The following is a 22,040-nucleotide window of genomic DNA, read 5'->3' as shown; positions in this document are numbered from 1 at the left end:
TTGCCCTTCCCTGACCCCTGATCTGCTTTGAGGGGCCTGGGGTGCGTGTGTGAGCTGTCAGCATGACTGTTACCCGGACTTCCAGAGAGAGGTGCCTAGTGCTGGTCTAGCTGTATTTTTCTGGACCAAATCTGCTTGGAGGGTGGGAAGAGGTAGTTGGGCCGCGGGCACTGAGGCCCAGCCCTGCCCTGATTAACAGCACCTACCCCCATCTCCTGATATGTCTAGTGGGCAAGTTGATGGCAGGACTTCCTCGGATGACTGCGAGATATTCAGGTCAGGCCACCTACCATGAATGGTACTGGGCTGAGAGAAACACGGTGATGTCATTGCCCAGGCCAGGCTGTGCCATCCCCAGCTCCTAGCTGGGGCCACAGGAGATGCTAGCTGAGAGCTGTGAGCACAGAGCTCACGTCAGGGGCACCTAGGGGTCCACGAGGGCTATGGGCTGCAGCCATTCACGCTCCGTTCGCTCTGCTCTCTCTCAGGAGACACTGGGAACTGGTACTCGAGTGATGAGGATGAAGGGGGAAGCAGCGTCACATCCATCCTCAAGACCCTGAGACAACAGACGTCGAGCCGACCCCAGGCTTCTGTCGGGGAACCGAGCAGCAGCGGCCTGGGGGATCCCCGCCTCCAGAAGGGACACCCCACAGGAAGCCGGCTGTCTGACCCCCGCCTCAGCAGGGACCCCAGACTCAGCCGCCATGCAGACACTTCAGGAGGGTCTGGCCCAGGGGACTCGGGGCCCTCTGACCCTCGGTTGGCTCGCACTCTGCCCAGCTCCAAGGCTGAAGGCAGCCTGCATTCCAGCCCTGCAGGCCCCAGCAGCTCTAAAGGACCGCCGCCTGCTGAGGAGGAGGAGGGCGAGCGGGCCCTGCGGGAGAAGGCGGTGAACATTCCGCTGGACCCCCTGCCTGGACACCCACTGCGGGACCCTCGCTCTCAGCTGCAGCAGTTCAGCCACATCAAGAAGGATGTGACCCTGAGTAAGCCAAGCTTTGCTCGCACAGTGCTCTGGAACCCTGAAGACCTGATCCCTCTGCCCATCCCCAAGCAGGACGTGCCCCCAGTGCCTGCTGCCCTGCAGTCCCTACCTGCCCTAGATCCTCGGCTACACCGGTCCACACCCCCCGGGCCTCCCAACACCCGGCAGCGTCCAGGCTCCGCAGACCCCAGCACCTCTGGCTCTAGCCTCCCTGACTTTGAACTCCTCTCTCGAATCCTAAAGACCGTCAATGTCAATACCCCTGGCCAGAGTGAAAAACCCAGTGATCCCAGGGTGCGGAAGACCCCAACGGACCCCAGATTACAGAAGCCAGCAGACCCTGGGGCGGCAGCCCGTGCAGCCAAGCCCTGTCCCACCGAAGCATCGCCTCCTGCTGCCAGCCCAAGCGGAGACTCGTCCCCACCGGCCACAGCTCCCTATGACCCCCGAGTGCTGGCAGCTGGTGGCTTGGGCCAGGGCAGTGGCAGTGGGCAGAGCAGTGTGCTGAGTGGCATCAGCCTGTATGACCCGAGGACTCCCAATGCAGGGGGCAAAACTGCAGAGCCAGCTGCCGACACTAGCGCTCAGCCCAAGGGTCCCGAGGGCAACGGCAAGAGCTCAGCCTCCAGGGCAAAAGAGCCCCCGTTTGTCCGCAAGTCTGCCTTGGAGCAGCCAGAGACAGGGAAGGCCGGCACAGACGGCGCCACAGCCACGGACAGATACAACAGCTACAACCGGCCCCGGCCCAAGGCCGCAGCAGCCCCCACTGCTGCCTCCTCCACCCCACCCCCTGAGGGGGCCACACCCCAGCCTGGGGTACACAACCTGCCAGTGCCCACTCTGTTTGGAACTGTAAAGCCAGCCCCCAAAACAGGCACAGGGAGCCCGTTTGCTGGCAACAGCCCTGCCCGCGAGGGTGAGCAGGATGCTGGGTCCCTGAAGGACGTTTTTAAAGGCTTTGACCCCACAGCCTCCCCCTTCTGCCAGTAGTGTCAATGGGGGCCAGTGCTCCCTCCACCCCACCACCCTCCCAGGATAACATTAAAGGGCAGCAACCAGAGGTACGGGTGGGAGGTGGGGCAGGCAGGCAGGGTGGGCTTCACATTTTTCTGCCCCCCCCCCTTTTTTTTCCTTTTTTAAATAGTACTTTCTTTGAGTCATACATTGTATGGGTTCTGGTCAGTGCTGCAGGCTCCTGAGCTCCCTCTGCCCAGTGAGCATCTGAGCGCCTGCATTGGAGAGTGGCAGGGACCCAGCCTGGGACTTCCCTGGAGTGAGGGGAGCACAACTGTCTGGGAGAGCACTGAGGGCCGGCCACTCACCTGTGCCAGAAGGTTGACAGAGCCACATCGCATCGTGCGGAAGCTGGTGCGGGAGTTTGTAGAGGACAGGGTCAGCTGTCCTCTCCGTAGCATGCAGCCTGTGATAGCTTGCTTCAGGACAAAGCAACAGTGAAGTGAGAAAAATGTCAACAGGAAAGAAAGGGCCTGCCAACTCCCGGCCTAACCTGCTCAGGCCTGTGCTTCCTCCGTCCTCCGTCCAGGGTTTGTCCTGAAAGTGACACCCTCCAGCTCTGCAGGGGACTCTTGTAAGACAGCCCTGTAGGCAGCAGGCCTGGCAGGAGTGGGGCAGCCCCCAGAAGCATTCTCCCTCAGTATTACCTGCCCTCGAGACAGCTCAAGGATCCGTGGTGTGGCCACCTGCCCGACCCCCAAGGAGAGAGGCCAAAAGTGGCCCTGGCAAAGTGTGTCTGCTAGCTGCTCCATACCCCTAGCCATGTTATCTGTAGAGTACCAGATAGTGTTTGCTTGTCCTCCGCGCTGACAGCAGCTGGGCACCAGTGAGCTGTTGTGTTGGCTTAATGGGTCTCAAGGAAATAGCAGGTGTCCAGCTGATGCGTTGGGCCTTTTCTAGGAAAGGGGCCAAGCCCCTTCAGGTGGGGAGGCCCGAAGTCATCCGCCATATCCCAGAGTGGAAGCATCCACAGCCTCCACACTTGCCACCCTAGGGCTGGCCTTGTCCAAACAGTGGGGGTGGGGAGGCAAGGGGCAGACCCCCTGTGACCATGTCCCTAAGATTGGATCAGGGAACTGGGTAAGGCCTGCAGACCTTCCTTTCTCTGCGTTCCTACAAGGCTGCTTTCTTGCAGGCTGCCTCTTGTATACTGGGTCTCTAGACCCGACTCTCCTTCTTGCTAGTAAGGAGACCTGACACACAGCCAGTGGATTCCCTCCGCCTCTGGAGGGGACAGACTCCCATGGCCCATCCCATCCCACCCACCATACCCTCCACACCCCAAAGAGAAACCCTTTCAAAACAGTTTGGGGCCTGTAGCCAGGGCGGGAGGGGCGTGTGCCCCACAGCCCCGCAGCCCTTGGGGTCAGTGCACCAAGATCAAGTTGGTTTGTTTGTCTTGTGTTTTTTTAATTTTGTTTTATTTTCTTAAACAATCATCAATGAGATTTGTCTGTGGGCCCCAGCCTTGGCCTCATGGTGTCAGGGCCACGGCTGGGGCCAGGTGAGCATAGGACGAAGAGCACAGTGTGGCAGTGTTTGCATCCCTCCACCCCTTTGAAAAGTCCCTTTTTGTAAAAGCCAGGCTTGGCAGTGTGCACCTGTCATCCCAGCTCTCAGGAGGATGACAGGTTCAAAGCCAGCCTGGTCTATATTAGAAAAAGAAAACTGTCCTTTTGCTAAAGAAAAAGTAAATGATTTTTAAGGCTGAAACCTGTGGGTAAGAAGGAGTTTGGAGCCTTCCTCTTGGAACAGTTAGCCGAAGACCCTCATGGGGCAAGGTCGTCGCTGGAATCCCCACTCGCCGTCAGGCCACACTTAAAGAAAAATTGTTCTCTAACCAGGATTGTAACAAAAGTGTAAATAGTATTTCTGAGTTGAAAGTCGATGGTGCAAATATGTATATAACGTACTGTATTTTTACAATGATCGTCGCATGGCTCTCCTCCCCCTTTTGTACTCAGTATCTGTCTTCCAGAAACCTCACCTGCCTTCTCTCATGTGGTCTCTTAATCCAGTAATTGTATTACTGCCATTAAAGGATGCAGTTATTTTAAACAGTCTGTGAGTCTCGTCTCATCTCTGCCCTGCCAGGGGACAAAGGAGGTGGGTGGGGAGTGTCTGGGTTCCGGTTTGTTCATTACAGTGAGATGAAGCCCAGGGTTTCGTGCACTCTGGGGAACACTGGGCCTGGGACATCGCCAGCCCTCAGATACCAAATAACAGTGATAACCAGAGCAGATACACAGGCATGTGATCCTAGCACTTAGGAGACTGAGGCAGGAGGATGCCGAGTTTGGGGCCAGCTTGGGCTAGACCTGAGGGGAAAGGAGGAAAAAAATTTTTTCAGTCCCGTAACTAGATAACTAGAACCATGATTATACATACAGAAATACTTGTAATCTGACTGGGGCCATATTTACCCATCTGTTGTGCTCTCATCCCTCTGAGATAGTCTGCAGGTTGGCCTTGAATTCTTGAAACTTCTGCCTCCAATTCCTGTGCTAGGATTCTAGGTGCACACTAACAAGCCCATGTAATCTCTGTGCACGTGTGTGTGCAGAATGCACACACCCTTTTGCACACAAATATTACCCTACTGAAAATGGTTTAACTTGGCTTTCGACACTAGAGTGTGCCGGTTCAGTGAACATTGAATTAGGATCTTTGTCCAGCCTAGCAAGCCTAGGCTTTTTTTTTGTCCATTTTCTGAGGCAGAGTTTCATTGGCTTTCATATAGCCAAGGATGATCTTGAACTCATGAATTCCCTGTCTCTTATCTTTCAAGCGCTCCGATCCCAGGCATGTGGCACCCTCGCGGCTGTGTGTAGGTATTGTGTAGCACTGTGCACACACAGTGAGCAGGCATTGTTCCAGCTCAGCTGTCTCCCCAGCCCAGCACCACACACAGTCACCTTTGCGGTGCGGGAATCAGGGAGGAGAGTGGCAGCTGGAAGCCAGCCATGGCCCTTCAGTCTCAGCACGGATTACGAGAGGCGCGTCGACGGGTCGGACTTTGGCTCCCCAGCCTGATAAGGTAAGAAACTTCTCAGAGGGCTAAGTGCAGTGATGGTTTGGGTTTTTGTTTGGTCTCTTTTTTCTTGTTCTTTTGTGCTTGTATAGTATAGTTTTGCCATAGATATGCCTCACAAGGCCTGGCTGTTCTACAGCTTTTGTTGTTGTTGTTGTTAGAAGCTTTTTAGTTTATTTGTCCTTTTAGGAATCTGCACATCATAGCACAGCCTCAGGTCACTGCAGATCTACTCCTTTGGCTGTATCCAATCTCCACTCACTTTTTGACAGCACCGACGTCAACCTTCGCAGTGCCCCTGACCGTCTTCATTCTGTTCTTGCGTTCCTTTCGCTGTTTTCAGGAGGTCATTTTCTTCTCATAAAGGCCATGTCTGGAAAGTCTGTGTTTAGGCTCATTCTTCTTTGCATAATCTAAAGAATCATAGATCATGCCAAAGCCACCACTGAAGTGAGTTCTGAATCCAAATACAAAGATGACGTCTGGGGTGGTTTTGTACATTTTGGCCAGCTTCTCCCGAATCTCTGTCTTTGGTACTGTTGCCTTCCCAGGATGAAGGACATCAGTGACCATCTGTTTCCTCTGAAGCAGACGGTTTGTCATGACCTTCCTGGTCCGGATGGTTACGGATGGTTACCGTGTCATTCATGATGGCTACAGTGCTGGAGCTGGAGAGGAGGAAGTCTACAGCTTTTAAAAAAAAACAGTTAATTTATTTTTAGATTTATTGATTTTATTTATATGGGTACACTGTAGCTGTCTCCACGCATACCAGAAGAGGGTATCAGATCCCATTACAAGCCACCATGTGGTTGCTCAGGACCTCTGGAAGAGCAGTCAGTGCTCTTAACCGCTGAGCCATCTCTCCAGCCCCTTAATTTTATGTGTGTTGGTGTAATGGTGTCAGATCCCTTAGGACTGGAGTTACAGTCTTGAGCTGCCATGTGGGTGCTGGGAATTGAACCTGGAATAGCAGTGCTCTAAATCGCTGAGCCTTCTCTAGCTCCACACCCCTATATGTTTGCTTGCTTGCTTGTTCTCCGAGACAGGGCTTCTGTTTGCAGCCATGGCTGTCCTGAAACTCACCTAGGTCCTGCCGACACATTGTCTTTAACACTGTCAACCTTCAGCCTTCAGGTGGTGGTGCACACCTGTAATCCCAGCACTCTGGGAGGCAGAGGCAGGCAGATTTTTGAGTTCGAGGCCAGCCTGGTCTACCGAGTGAGTTCCAGGACAGCCAGAGCTACACAGAGAAAGTCTGTCTCTGAAAAAACCAAATCCAAAAAACCAAAAAACCAAAAACAAACAAACAAACAAACAAAAACCACCATTAGCCTCCATCACAGCCAGTTGTGTCTCAGCAGGCTGGCTTTAACTGGTTGCCCCAGCCCCTTCACCCTTCCTTCTTTTTTTTTTTTTTTTTCCTCCCAAGTGCTGGGATTAAAGGTGTGTGCGGTCACTGCCCAGCCTCACCCTTTCAAGGATCTTGGGCATCTGACTTCATCCCTACCCCATCAGTCTCTTGTTTCTGTTGTTTCAGAGTAAGTAAACTGTAGATGCTTTCTGTCAACTTCCCGGTCCATTCCATGTCTTCCCTACTTTTTGCTGGTCTTTATTTATTTTAGTGATTTTTTTTGAGAGTCTCTCCATGTGGCTGTGGCTGTCCTGGAACTCATCTAGACCAGGACATCCTTGAACCCAAAAAGATCTGCCTCCCTCTGCCTCCTGAGTGCTGGTATTAAAATTGTGTGCCACCACTGCCCAGTTTCTTTTTTCTTTTATTCTTTTCTCTTTTTTCCTTTCTTTCTTTTTTTTTTTTTCTTCTCTGTGTAGCCCTGGCTGTCCTGGAACTCATTCTGTAGACCAGGCTGGGCTCAAACTCAGATATGTGTCTGCCTCTGCTTCCCAAGTTCTGGGATTAAAGTTATGTGGTGCTGTACCCAGCTTGGTTTTTTCTTTATTTTTTGAGACAGGATCACTAGAACTGGCCTCTTAACTTGCTGTACAACCATAGATGATCATGAGTTTCTGAACCCCCTACCTTCTGTTTCTCCAGTGCTAAGATTACTGGGGCATCCACCAGGCCCCCTTATGTGGTGCTGCGGAGTAGAGCCCAAGAGGCAGCTTATTCTGTGTGTGCGTGTACGCGTGCGGGTGTGTGCGCACGCATGTGCGTGTGCATGTGCGCGTGTGCGTGCGTGTCCTGTATCTGCAGCCCATACACTGGGATTGCAGTGAGGTATCATGTCTACCCAGCATTTATATTGGTGCTAGGGATCCAAACTCTGTTCCTTATTCTTGCACAGCAGACACTTTAGCCACCAAGCATCTCGCTGGCCCCTGGAATGACTTTATTTTTACATTTCAGAAAGAAGTTTGCAAGTGAAGCCAAGAGGGAGAGGAGAATGGAGCTCCCATGGAGTGGAACAGGAAGGTAGAATTCTTTTTGTTTTTTTTTTTTGTTTTGTTTTGTTTTTTTTTATTTGGTTTTTCGAGACAGGGTTTCCCTGTATAGCCCTGGCTGTCCTGGAGCTCACTCTGTAGACCAGGCTGGCCTCGAACTCAGAAATCCGTCTGCCTCTGCCTCCCAAAGTGCTGGGATTACAGGCGTGCGCCACCACTGCCCGGCTAGAATTCTTATCTTCAGTTAATTTAGGTTTAAATTGTAATGATGGTGTCTCAGGGTTTCTATTGCTATGAGTAGACACCATGGTCATGGCAACTCTTATAAAGGAAAGTATTTAACTGGGGCTGGCTTACCGTTTCAGAGGTTCAGTCCATTGTCATCATGTCAGGAGGCATGACAGCGTCCAGGCAGCGTGGTGCTGGAGGAGCTGAGAGCTCTACAGCTTTTTCTTATCAGAACTAGGAAAAGGCAGCTAGGAGCAGAGTCTCCAAGCCCACCCCAGTGATACTCTGCCTTCAACAAGGCTACACCTAATAGTGCCACTCCCTGTGCCAACATATTCAAGCCACCACACCTGGCTATAGTAGCACACACCTACAATTCCTGCACTTAGGAGGCAGAGGCAGGAGGATGGCTCCAAGTGTAACAGCAGGTTTAGCTACATAGCTTTGGCTCCTGGCAGTTGGCACATGAGCACCAACCCAGGAGCAATCTGAATCCAAGAATGAATGAAAGACACACACACACACACACACACAGGAGCAATCTGAATCCAAGAATGAAAGACACACACACACACACACAGGAGCAATCTGAATCCAAGAATGAAAGACACACACACACACACCCAGGAGCAATCTGAATCCAAGAATGAAAGACACACACACACACACACACACACACACACACACGCACGCGCGCACATGTACACACACATGCACACATACGCACACACAATACACACACAGACACACATGCATACACACAGAGACACACAGACACATGCACGCACACACAGACACACACACACACACAGACACACACACACACACACACACACACACACATACAGACTCATACTCACACACTCCAGTTAGTGTTTGACATGCTGTGACTAGCTCAAAGACTCGGCACCCCTAAACCTTCCCTGGTTAGCAAATGCTCCACTCTGGCACTCCTGAGACTCCTAAACCTTCCCCTGCAACCAAGGCCCCAAAGGGGGAAGTGGCTAGGAGCCATTACCAGAATTCTTAGCTGGCTGGTTGGCTTCCTCTCCTGCAGCTCTTTCTTCCCATCCTCCTCCCCAAGTCCTGGTTATTCTCTCCCTTCATCCCAGCTCCTAGCTCATTCACATCTGAAGGCCCCGCCTCAGTCTACCTGCCCACCCATTGGCCGTTGGCTTGTTATTGATCAAAAATCAACTGAGGACACACATTTGGACACACAGATTCCTGATTTTCGGAGCCAGATTAATTCAAAGCATTAGAATCATCTAATTCCCAATATGCACGTTCAAGGCGAACCTGACCTGCAGAGTGAGTGAAAGAAGGTTAAACAGCTATGGCTCTCCGAGCTAGCGAGGCAGGCAGGCTAGTTTAGTAACCTAGAGCTCCACCTGCCCTAGACAGTGCTCTGGACAACTAAGAACGTCACCTGTATTCCGCACGAGACCCTTCTAGCTATGCACCTGGCATCTGTTGGCAACCTGGGATTCCCAGCATGGCAAATCTCCATTAAACAGTGGAAGTGAGTTATTCCTTTTAGCAACCCCTTGGTAACACCATGTTTCTATTCAAACACAATCTACAGTGTATGGAAAATGAATGAGCTGATCTGGGCTAAACTAGTTTGATGCATGCAGTATAAACTGTGTCCCCTAAGTGATCCTTTAGGAAGACTCCTCCAACTAATTAAAATATTACCTGAGGAGAGACAGGTGTCCCAGGGCACAGCACTCAGGAGGCAGAGGCCAGAAGATCTCTAAATTGAAGGCCTACCAATAAATAAATAATAGTAATCCCAGCACTTGGGAGGCAGAGGCAGGCGGATCTCTGAGTTCGAGGTCAGCCTGGTCTACAGAATGAGTTCCAGGACAGCCAGGGCTACACAGAGAAACCCTGTCTCAGAAAAAAACCAAAAATAATAAAAAAAAAAACCCAATCAATCAATCAATCAATCAATAAATAGATTGAAGGCCAGCCTGGTCTACAGAGTAAGTTCCAGGACAGCCAGGCTTACACAGAGAAACCCTGTCTTGAACATCCAAAACAAACAAACAAAAAAACAAAGCAAAACAACAAAACACCCACTGTTCTTGCCACACCCAAGATCAGTTCCTAGCACCCATATTTGGCAGTCAAGAAGCACCTCTACCTCCAAATCCGAGGAATCAGACTCCCTCATCTGGGCTCTGTGGGAGGGTCACTAGCATGCACAAAACCCACACCTGCATATAGTTTTGAGGATGAGCTATTTTATGTGTATGGATGTTTTCGCTTCAGGGATGTCTGTGTACCATGTGTGCACAGTGTCTGTGAAGGTAAGAAAAGAGCATTGGATCCCCTGGAACTAGAATTGCAGGTACCTCTGTGTCTCCTGTGGGTGCTAGAAACCAAACCCTGTACCCTCTGCAAGAGCATCGAGTGTCCTTAACGGCTGCACCATGCTTCCAGACGCAGTACATGGGGTTTGTTGTTGTTGTCCAATTGCTTTTAATTTTTGAGACAAATTTGTTTCTGTGTATACTCAGACTTTTTAAAAAAAATCACTCATTAAACAAAAAATATTAGCAAAGTATAGACACTCTCCTGACCTGCAGACTTGCCCAATTACCCCTTCCTGAGATACTACCTTTGCCTATTGTCTGGCTCTGCAGCTGCAATGCTTCCTGTTGGGACTGTAGCATAAAGCCACAGACCAGGGACATAGCACAGGGACGTAGCAGCTCAACGCTGTAGCTGGCTGGGGCTGTACGTGACAAGCTCCTCAGAAAGCTGAAGCAAGAGGGTAACAAGTTCTGGGCCCCCAGTGAGTTCCAAGTCAGAACATGAATGAGGTGGCTGTACTCACTGAGTTCTGCATGTTCAAGGTTCTAACCTTGTTTGTTTGTTTGTTTTTCTGAGGCAGGGTTTCTCTGTGTAGCCCTGGCTGTCCTGGAACTCACTGTGTAGGCCAGGCTGGCCTCGAACTGAGAGATCCGCTTGCCTCTGCCTCCTGAGTTCTGGGATTACAGGCGTGCACCACCATTGCCTGGCTCTATTTAAATATTTATTTTTTTATTGTCTATATGCTTTTTAAAAAGATTTATTTATTTATTATATGTGAGTATCCTGTCGCTATCTTCAGACACTCCAGCAGAGGGCATCAGATCTCATTATGGATAGTTGTGAGCACCAGGTGGTTGCTGGGATTTGAACTCGGGACCTTCATAAGAACAGTCAGTGCTCTTAACCGCTGAGCCAGCTCTCCAGCCCTGTCTATATGTTTTGCCTGCAGGTTTCCAACATATGTGCCTGGTCCCCCATGGGGGTCAGTTTTAAGAGGGCATCATTTCCCCTGAAACTAGTTATAGGAGGCTGTGAGCTACCATTTGGATGCTGGGCATTTAACCTGGGTTCTCTTCAACAACAGCTAGTGCTCTTAACCACTGAACCCTCTCTTGAGCTCCAAGGACCTTCGTTTTCAAGCCCAACAGTATACAAAGAAAAAGGAAAGGAAAGGGAGAAAGAAAAAAGAAAGGAAAGGGAGAAAGAAAAAAGAAAGGAAGAATGCTAAAAATTGAATCCTGGAGGCCACGAAACTCACATATCTGTAAACATCTCTTCTGGTTCTGGCCCAGCCTGCCTGGGTACCAGAGGCAGCTGCAGCATTCGGTAAGTCTTGTGTTTAGCGGTTTGAATGAGACACATACACATATGTAACAATATACACACAGAGAAGGCCTGGGTGCTTGCATGCTTGGCCCCACAGCAGCATTGTGATTTCGTTTGAGAAGGTTTCCTTGCGGAAGGAAGAACATCACTGGGGTCACGTACTTCCAGCTCTGTATATGGGCTTACGCCATGTCCGGTTTGTGTTCCCTCTGCTTCCTGCGTGTGGCTGAGACGGGCTCTCTCGGCTTCTTGTATCTGCTTCTCTTCCTCCTCGCCATGGTGGAATCCTGCTGCTCTACATCCATGAGCCAAAATAGACATTTTCTTCTATAAAGTCCCTTAGCTATGACGCTTTATCATAGCAACAGAAAAGCTGGTGAGAGGCTGTGTGTCCCATGGGATGGTCATGGCACTCCCGTAGAATATAGCCTTGCAGATGGCATTGGTGTAATAGCATCTTGTGCACGGTCTTGTCTCTCTGTGTTCTCATATGCTGTCTGAGCTGCTTCTCAAATGAGAACCCGTATGGCGCCACGTAAAAAAGTTCAGAGAGCCAAGCAGTGGTGGTGGTGGTGACACCTTTAATCCCAGTACTCAGAAGGCAGAAGCAGGCAGGACTCTGACTTCTATGACAGCCAGGGTTACACACAGAGAGAAATATATATATTCTCAGACACACACACAAACACATACATATATCTTTGTTCTTTTTTTTTTTTAATATCTCATTTAATTCTGGCTGGCCTTGCCTATTTTATGTAGCTCAGGATAACCCTGAATTCTTTTGTTTTGTTTTGTTTTGTTTTTGTTTTTGTTTTTTGAATTTGGTTTTTTTCGAGACAGGGTTTCTCTGTGTAGCCCTGGCTGTCCTGGAGCTCACTCTGTAGACCTCGAACTCAGAAATCTGCCTGCCTTTGCCTCCCAGAGTGCTGGGATTACAGGCGTGCGCCACCACCACCGGGCTAACCCTGAATTCTTGATTCACCCTTTCTCTACCTGCCAAGCGCTGCAGTTGTAAGTGTACACCACCAATGCTAGATTTATGCAGTGCTGAGTTTAAACACAGGGTTTGCACACAGTAGGCAAGCACTCTACCAACTGACTACCTCACCCAACCCCTTGCTTTGTTTTTTTTTTATCTTAGTGTGTGTGTGTGCTGCCTGCATGAGTCTGTGTACTGTGTATGTGCATTTTGCACTCACAGGTCAGAACATTTCTTAGCCTGTGGGTCTGGAGTGGCCATTGGTTCCAAGCTGCCATGTGGGCACTGGGAACTGGACTAAATGGTCACAACTATTTAGCCATCTCAAACCATTGTTACTCTATTGTGAACAGGTTTTACTATATAGCCCAACCTGTACACACATACACACACACACACACACACAGAGCAACAAATTATTTAAAAAATAAATATTGTTACTTTAAAAACAAACAGGGGGCAGTAGTGGCGAATGCTTTTAATCCTAGTCCTCTGAAAGCAGAGGCAGTTGGATCTCTGAGTTTGAGGCTAGCCTGGTCTACAGAGTGAGTTCCAGGACAGCCAGGGCTACACAGAGAAACCCTGTCTTTTGGGGGGTTGGGATGTATGTAAAGAAAAACAAACAGATTGTCACCATCCTGCCTGCCACGGGTCGGCCTGCACTGCTCTACAGTGAACTGAGGTATTGACAAATGTTTAAAGTTCCCCTTCGAACCTCAGGCCTAATTAATGGCCAGACGGCCACAGGTGCATTTCTTTAAGGAAGTTTCGCTTTCTCTGCCCTGACCCTTGCTGGCATTCAGACAGTGATTCTTCTTTCCTCCTTACAGGCACAGACCAGAACATTTCCCTAGCCAAAGAATGTGAAAAATGTTCTGTGGCGTCTTCCGTTCTCAGGGTGTCTGGCGTCCATCTGACCCCTCTCTCCAACGCTGGCCTCTCTCGAGGTCTCAGTCCTTCCTCACTTGAATTTCAAGCCCGGAGCCAGGCTGGAGCCGCAGCTCAGTGGGTAGAACAGTTGCTCAGAAGGCCCTGGGTTCCAGCCCCAGCATGGGCCGAGCCAGGCACAGAGCTGCAGGCCTGGAATCCCAGCACTCTGAGGGACGGCAGGGGGTCGGGTGTTCAGAGTGTTCTCTGAGCTGACACAGCTAGACTGTCTGGCACCCCGTCTCAAAAAGGAAAACAGTTCAAATAGTAGCCGAGACGAAGGAGCAAGAAATCACGAGTGTCCTGAGCTGGACATGATTCATGTCTATGATCCCAGCACTCCTGAGACTTAGGCAGGAGGAGCTCAAGGCCAGCCTGTAGTATACAGTACCAGGCTGGGCTACGTAGCACCTCATTAAACCAAGGGCTGGGGTGTGCTACACTTTCAGAGCGTCTACCAGGCCTTGTGCGGCAGCTTGAATGCTGGGAAAAAAATACACCGTGCTCCCAGCATGCTCTGCAAGACCTCTGGAACCTGACTTAGTTTCTCCTTCTCATCACTGTGCTGTGGTTCTCCCGGCTGGCCTATTAACATGCCACCCGAACTCCAGCCATAGTCGGCTTGGCCTCAACCTCAACCTTTCCTCCCTTACCCTGCAAGCCCCTAGCCTTGGCTCAGGTGCCACTTAACATCTCAGAGTCGACCTGGCATCCAGGTTCTCCTGGCATCCCTCAGCCCTACCTGTTACAGGGCCCTCCTGGCTGGCACACCTGGAACTTTCTAGCTGAGGGGCCTGGGATGCTCGTCCCTGTGCAATCCAACCATTTCGGTTACCTGTTCCTTTTGTGCCTTTGTCCCGTTGGCTGCTGCACCTGGACCCCCTCACTTCTTTTCCTCTCCCCTCCCCGCTCTCCCCACATGCCCCGGCTCAGTCAGGGTCCTGTCCACGCTGGACCCTCCTAGATATCTCTGCTTCTGGATATTCTCTTTATTTTAATACAATAAACTCTCTCCTCTACCATTTCTAGGAACAGTCATGTCCTGTTGTTGGAATTTCCAACCCCAATAAGCCCATATAAAAGACATGCAATCAAGTTACAATGATAAGATATGAGCCTAGATTGGGCAGATCTAATAATATATTGATTCCCCAGCTATGAGGAATAGCCTCATTTCTCTTGACCACATTAGTCCAGGGTGGCTAAGCCTGGTGGCTGTGGTACATTTGTCCTGAAGTTCACGGGTGGGCTGCCGTTATGTAGAAACTTGGTAGGCCCTGGGGTTGTCTTATCCTCTCAAATGTGTGGAAGGTGGGAGTTGGCCAAGGGCTGGCGCTTCAGTCCCTCTCTTGCCCACAGGCCTGGTCATGTGTCCCACAGCATGGTGACCAACCCCCCCCCCCCCCACAGAACAATGTCAACTTCTGTCATTTACAGGATGAAATGTAAAGGTGGTAGACGTTTCTAAGCTGGGTTGCTCCCAAATAATTGAGACAAGCCCTATTGATTGATTCAACAAGCGTTAGACACAAAAACTGAGCAGATATTCCTAACCCTCTATGGGGTTCTCCCAACCCCAAACAGCAGCCCCACCCCCCACCGAGTTCCTTGAATTTAGTCTCTTTGGCTCACTCTGCTGTAGTTGCCTGTCCTCATGGAGTACTCATTAGCCACTTCTTACAGTGATCGTCTTCTTCTTCTTCCACCTGTCTCATGGGTCTTCTTCTCCTGTCCCCCTGTCCTTCTTCCTCAGGGCCCCTGGCTGGAATGAGAAGTCCAGGGTGGAGCGCATTTGGTGCCTCTTCTAGGAAACTGGCGAGAATATTTGACATTGGGCTGGGACAAGCAAGTAAGCTCCAAGACCTTGATCATCTTTATATGTTCGTGAATACCATGGGACATTGTTTTTGCCTTGTTTGTTCCTTGACTACTTCTTTGTTTATGCCTCAGAACTGGCCATATTCTTTGCATGTACATAGAATGATATAAAAGCAGACTGGAAAAAATTAAGCCTGTCTCAGCATTTGGTGGGGTCATACTACAACGTTGTCTAATTGAAGGCTCCTTTTATCCTGTTTTGTCTCCACTCAGAAACCAGGCCATGCACGACTTTCAGAGTACATGATCACATGGTATAAGATCCCCAAGGGGGGGAAAAGCTGGGTGGTGGTGGTGCATACCTTTTTTGTTGAAAAACAACAAAACAAAACAAAAAACCAAAAAACCAAGGTCCCTAAGAGTATGCACAGACATTTAGGTCACAAACTGAATGAGAGCTTTGTAGCCGACGATGTCTGCGCGTATACCCACTAGGAGGACTTGGCTGGCTAAGCATCCATCATTTGTTACGAGCATTCAGGTTCCTGGAGAGTTAGAAACCATGACTACGTTGTCCTTGAGGTCTTGTCTAGATAAACCCAGTCAATTTTTATTTTATTTTATTTATTTATTTATTTATTTATTTATTTATTTATTTATTTTTGAGACAGGGTTTCTCTGTGTAGCCCTGGCTATCCTGGAACTCACTCTGTAGACCAGGCTGGCCTCAAACTCAGAGATCCGCCTGCCTCTGCCTCCCAAATGCTGGGATTAAAGGCCTGGGCCACTACCGCCCTGCTCCAGTCAATATTTTATTTCCTGTCCTTGCACCTGTGGTGTATTTCCTTAGCTCCTTCTTTATGACCCTCGGTTAATAGATTTTATAACCCCTTGGAATGTGATCTAGGTTTTAGAAGTCTGTTTGTTATCTCAGAACCAGTTAAACAGTTCTGTTACAAAGCGGGCTCCAGTGTCTGTCTGGGTCGCCATCCTGAAGCAGTGGGCGGTTTCCACAGAATAAACTCTCTTTGTTCTTGGATAGTATTTGAGTCTGGGGGTTTTCCTTCAGCGATACTCGAACCCTAGCATAATTGTCTCTGTTTTCTTTACTCCTCCCTCCCTCCCTTGAGACCCCATTGACTGACCTGAGCTGGCTTGATCAGGTGGCGCTCTCAAGGACATGGAGGGAAAAGGAAGTGCAACAAAGGAAATAAAATCTGAGGCAGTGGTACGTCAAGCCTGTAAAAATGTGGCAGGGTAGAATGCTTTGTGTACATATCCTTAGAGATATGCAAAAGTCAAGAGGTGTTCAGGAGATGTCCTGCTTCCTCTCTGGCCCCCACTGCGGGAATGCCCAGTCCTGGTTCTGGGTTCCATTGGTCGGACATCTGGTTCTTTTCTCTCTGAGTCTGTTGTCTGCCTGGAGTGTACCAGTCTGTCCATGTCTGTCAGTTTATGTCTGTGGTTTCATTTTGCTGCTTGGTTGTTGTTCTGTGTTTCATATTCAAAAGAAAAAGTGGGTAAAACCTTATCTACTGGAACATTTGGGTTCAGCAAGTGGCAGGGGGCTCCTCACTTGAAATTACAGCTACAAAAAGTAAGACAATTTTGTCTGTCTAGTCTAAATATATAAGTGAGGTGTGTAACCATTTTGTGTTTGTTTCTGAATTATCCTAAATGTATGAGTATTGTATTAGTTAGGGTTTTACTGCTGTAAACAGACTCCATGACCAATGCAAGTTTGATAAAAGACAGTGTTTACTTGGGGCTGGCTCACAGGTTCAGAGGTTCAGTCCATTGTTATCGAGGCAGAAGCATGGCAGCATCCAGGCAGGCAGCATGGTGCTGGAGGAGCTGAGGGTTCTACATCTTTATCCAAAGGGAGCCAGGAACAGACTGGGCATCCTCAGGTGTCTAGGAAGAAGATCTTGCTTCAACAAGGCCACACCTTTTTTTTTTTTTTTTTTTTTTTTTTTTGGTTTTTAGAGACAGGGTTTCTCTGTGTAGCCCTGGCTGTCCTGGAACTCACTCTGTAGACCAGGCTGGCCTCAAACTCAGAAATCCGCCTGCCTCTACCTCCCAGAGTGCTGGGATTACAGGCGTGCACCGCACTGCCACCACCACCTGGCTGAATTTCTTTACAGAAAGTAGAGGAAGCCATTAGTCAACAACAGATACATTGTACAGACTATGATCAATTGTTGGCTGCTTGTATTTTTGCTACTTCTCATGCACCCACAGTGCCCACAGCGCCCACAGCGCCCACAGCGCCCACAGCGCCCACAGTGCCCACAGCGTCCACAGCGCCCACAGCGCCCACAGCGCCCACAGCGCCCACAGCGCCCACAGTGCCCACAGCGCCCACAGTGCCCACAGCACCCACCATGCCCACAGTGCCCACAGCGCCCACAGCACCCACAGCACCCACAGCACCCACAGCACCCTCAGCACCACAACAATTCTTTGGCAAAAGGGAACATTAATGTGAATTCATCTTCCTTTGTCTCCAAGTAAACTTTTAACACCCTTAAGAAGCTGTTGTTGTGTTAATACAGAATTTTACGATAGAATCATGAAAATATTTTGAGAAAGAACCTGATGAAATATTTATTCCTTATTCCAAAAAGTAGTTAAATTGGTTATTATTGCAGAATAATGATATTTGGCCTATTGCATATGCAAACTTTTCAGGCAAAGTTAATAATCATTATCTAAAAGACAAGTTGTTACATTTGCTTCTAAGCATGCTTTTGTATTTCCTGTAAATTTGTACATGCAGCCCATAGAAGAATGCTCTTACTGTTTTTACAGACAGTCATCTAATGGGAAGACAGCATATGTAACTGGGTCACGTGTTTATTCTCTTGCCTTTACCCCCACCCCACCCCCACTTCAGCACAGATTGCATGTTGTAGCCACTATTTTTAAAATATTGAAAAAAAATCAAGTTTTTTTTTTTTTTTTGATTTTTTGGTTTTTTCGAGACAGGGTTTCTCTGTATAGCCCTGGCTGTCCTGGAACTCAGTAGACCAGGCTGGCCTCAAACTCAGAAATCCGCCTGCCTCTGCGTACCAGAGTGCTGGGATTACAGGCGAGCGCCACCACCGCCCAGTCATATTTCTGAATTTGGGAAATTAAAATATGTACATGTACTTATTGACAGCTTCTCAGGCTTTCTTGTTGCAACTGCTTTAACAGGAGAAGCAACTAAAAATGTAATTACTCATTGCCTACGTTGTTTGTTTATGCTGGGTGTTCCAAATTAGATTAAAACAAATGATGGGGCTGGCTCCTGCAGTCAAGTGTGTGAGGTCTTCTGGCGACAATTTAATATCAACCGTACTACTAGAATTCACTGTAATCCTCAAGGATTGTTGTGGAATGGGCCCATGGAACTTTAAGGCAATATCTTTGTAAAATAAAAAGTATTTAAGTCATGTTGTTTTTACTTTAATTTTTTTTTTGATTTTTGTTTTGTTTTGTTTTTGAGACAGGGTTTCTCTGTGTAGCCCTGGCTGTCCTGGAAGTCACTCTGTGGACCAGGCTGGCTTTGAACTCAGAAATCTGCCTGCTTCTGCCTCCCAAGTGCTAGGATCAAAGGCTTGATGCTCTTTAAAATACTATTTAAATTATTGGGGAGGAGATTCAGAGTTTAAGAGTAAGAAACCATCTTGAGTGCCATGCTAAGTACCATTGGATTTGTGTCACTTCTAAAATTTACAACGACAGCCACTATAATTGGGAACAACTGAAAGGCATCTTCCAGGGTATTTGGCCTAACACCTCTCTGGATACTTTAGCCTTGCACACTGAGATTAGGATTGTAACGAATGCTGTGCTGCTGAGCTTTGATGTGGGAGATATTGCTAATAAAAACTAGTAGTGGCTTAAGGTCAGTATTTCCATCTTGGTCAAGCTTCAGGAATGGCTTATGTGGCGTGATCATGTTAGCCCTTCTTGTCCCGGGAATGCTTTTATTCCTGTCCATTGTGATAAAACTTGCCATTGGCAATATCAGCATGTTGGTGGCCAAAATACATGGCCTGAGACTGAAAATGGATGCCCAGGCATCCAATGACAGGTAAGATTCTGCACAGCGTCTTACCAATCTAAGACAGACATGCATTGCTTTACATGATCCGTTTTCTTTTCTTTTCTTTTTTTTTTTTTTTTTTTTTTTTTTTTGGTTTTTTGGTTTTTTGGTTTTTTGGATTTGGTTTTTTCGAGACAGGGTTTCTCTGTGTAGCCCTGGCTATCCTGGAACTCACTCTGTAGACCAGGCTGGCCTCGAACTCAGAAATCTGGCTGCCTCTGCCTCCCAGAGTGCTGGGATTACAGGCGTGCGCCACCACTGCCTGGCTGCATCATCCGTTTTCAATGATGGGTAAGGAAGGCATTCTTGTTAGAGCAACCTAAGATAGGCACCATCTTGTTTATGAAATAAACAAAAGAAGGAGATGTGGAGACTTTGGGGGCTGCTTCTAAGAAATTTGCAGGAATTTGACATTGGGCTAGGACAAGGAAGTAGACTTAAGATCTCGATCATCTTGGTAAGTTCCTGAATACCATGGGACCTTTGTCCCATGCCTTGTTTTTTCCTTGACTGCTTTATGCCTTGTCTGTTCCTTGATTACTTTGTTTATGCCTTACAACTGGCCATATTCTTTGTATATATCTAGAATGATAGAAAAGCACACTGGAAAAAATTAAACCCACCTCAGCATTTTGTGGGGTCATATTATAATGTTATTTAATTGTCTCTTTTTTTCTTTAATCCTCCCTCCCCCCCCTCGAGACCCTCTTGACTGACTGAGCTGGCTTTGTCTGTCAGTCTAGTTTTTCTAACTCTTCTGCCAAGTCATTGGCTGTTCAGCCTTTTATTAACCAATCAGAGAAAATTGGGGAGCATCTTCACACCACACTGACAGGGGAGATCCTTCAATACTCATCGCAATACCTCTTTCCAGACTATGTTTAGACGGGGGTGTAGAGAAATAAGCATCCGAATACACAGTACACAGACTCTCCTCTACTGGTCATTTCTAGTGTACTCTTTTTTTTTCCACACAGGGTCATATATCACTGGCTGGTTTGAAATATTCTCTGTAGTCAAGGATATCCTCTTGCGTTTACACCCTGAGAAATGGAATTACTAACAGGTGTGCATACCATGCCAGATTCATACAGTTCTGGGGGTTCAACCCTCACCAATGAGGCTGCATCTCCATGCTGGTCTTCTCTAATACCAACTCTCAGACAGACAAGTTCTGATGGGACATGGCGAGGTGTAACCTGCCAAAGTGTGAGGGCTGGCAGCCATAATTGCTAATCCTTTACCTTATCATCTTTATTTTCTTTTGAAAAAAAAAATCAAACCAGAGCCATGCGGTGGTGGCACACACCTTTAATCCCAGAACTTGGGAGGCAGAGGCAGGCGGATTTCTGAGTTCAAGTCCAGCCTGGTCTACAGAGTGAGTTCCAGGACAGCCAGGGCTTCACGGAGAAACCCTGTCTCGAAAAAACAAAAACAAAAACAAACAAACAAAAAAAATCAAACCAGGTATGGTATCACACACCTTCAATCCCAGCACTCAGGAGGCAGATGCTGGCAGATTTCTGCGAGTTGGAGGTCAGCCTGGTCTACATAGTGTGTTCCAGGACAGTTAGCACTCTATAGAGAGACCCTGTCTCCAAAATTAATTTTTTTTAATTAAAAAAAGCCTCGGGGCTGGAGAGATGGCTCAGTGGTTAAGAGTACGGACTGCACTTCCAAAGGTCCTGAATTCAAATCCCAGCAACCACATGGTGGCTCACAACCATCCTTAATGAGATCTGATGCCCTCTTCTGGGGTGTCTGAAGACATCTACAGTGTATTTACATATAATAAATAAATCTTTTTTTTTTAAAAAAAAAGCCTCTGCTCCTATGCATGACCCCTTCAAGTCCTGGGCCATCAATTGCAACTGAGGCTGCACCTTCACCAATGGCCTTCCATGGCCTCTCACTGTGCCAAGAGCCTCAGCTGCTCTTCATGACCCCTTCATGCCTTCAAAACCAGTACCATCTGAGTGACTCTTACACAGTACCAAGTCCAGCCACAGCACAAAATACAACTGTGGCTATCTCTGGAACACACTCTCTGTGCTCTCAGAAAACACTTCCAAGAAGATTTCATCTCAGTGATGCTGGTCTCTTCTTAATCACTGCTAATTTCTTAGGTCCAGCTAACCAGCATCAATAGTCCCAGTAACACAAAGGTTTGCTTTAGTGGTTCTGGTATCTTGTTACTCACAGCTGATTCTTCAGCCCCAGATAACCAAAACCACAGAATCTTAACAATCACAACATGGCCACTGTAAGTCTTTAATCTTCCCCCTGGAATTTCACAAGCCAGGCCTCCATCTTTTGCACTGTTCTTAACATTGTCTTCCAAGCTCCTACAGAACTTTCCACCAAGCTCTTAATATTCTAATGGCTTTTCTAGCTCAAAGTTCCAAAGTCCTTCCACAGTCCTCCCCAAAACATGGTCAGGTTGTCACAGGAATACGCAACTATGCTGGTACCAATTTGTCTTAGTCAGGGTTTCTATTCCTGCACAAACATTACGACCAAGAAGCAAGTTGGGGAGGAAAGGGTTTATTGAGCTTACACTTTCATATTGCAGTTCATCACTAAAGGAAGTCAGGACTGGAACTCAAGCAGGTCAGGAAGCAGGAGCTGATGCAGAGGCCATGGAGAGATGTTCCTTACTGGCTTGCTTCCCCTGGCTTGCTCAGCCTGCTCTCTTACAGAACCCAAGAGCACCAGCCCAAAGGTGGCACCACCCACAAGGGGCCCTCGCCACTTGATCACCTCACAAGATCAATGCCCCACAGCTGGATCTCATGGAGGCACTTCGCCAACTAAAGCTCCTTTCTCTGTGATAACTCCAGCCTGTGTCAAGTTGACACAGAAAACTAGCCAGTACAGCCATCTATGAGTGTCAGGGTCAGGCAGCAGG

At 48.4% G+C, this 22,040-nt stretch overlaps 1 protein-coding gene and 1 pseudogene across 7 annotated transcripts in view; one reads left to right on the top strand and one right to left on the bottom strand.

Moving 5' to 3' along the window:
* Nucleotides 1–4,062, top strand: part of Zc3h4 (zinc finger CCCH-type containing 4) — a 37,110-nt gene extending 33,048 nt beyond the window's left edge. For all 7 annotated transcript variants that reach the window (XM_052172183.1, XM_052172182.1, XM_052172187.1 and 4 more), the window contains one exon: nt 489–4,062. In XM_052172183.1, the coding sequence (XP_052028143.1) occupies nt 489–1,978 (1,490 nt within the window). In that variant the 3' untranslated portion in view covers nt 1,979–4,062. The remainder of the gene's footprint in view (nt 1–488) is intronic.
* Nucleotides 4,063–5,270: 1,208 nt separating this feature from the next.
* On the bottom strand, nt 5,271–5,657 carry LOC127684073 (40S ribosomal protein S24-like; annotated as a pseudogene).
* Between the last annotated feature and the right edge of the window lie 16,383 nt (nt 5,658–22,040).

The sequence above is a fragment of the Apodemus sylvaticus genome, chromosome 1, assembly GCF_947179515.1.
Source record: "Apodemus sylvaticus chromosome 1, mApoSyl1.1, whole genome shotgun sequence".
Taxonomy (NCBI): Eukaryota; Metazoa; Chordata; class Mammalia; order Rodentia; family Muridae; genus Apodemus; species Apodemus sylvaticus.
This window is presented reverse-complemented; position numbering and strand designations above follow the sequence as displayed.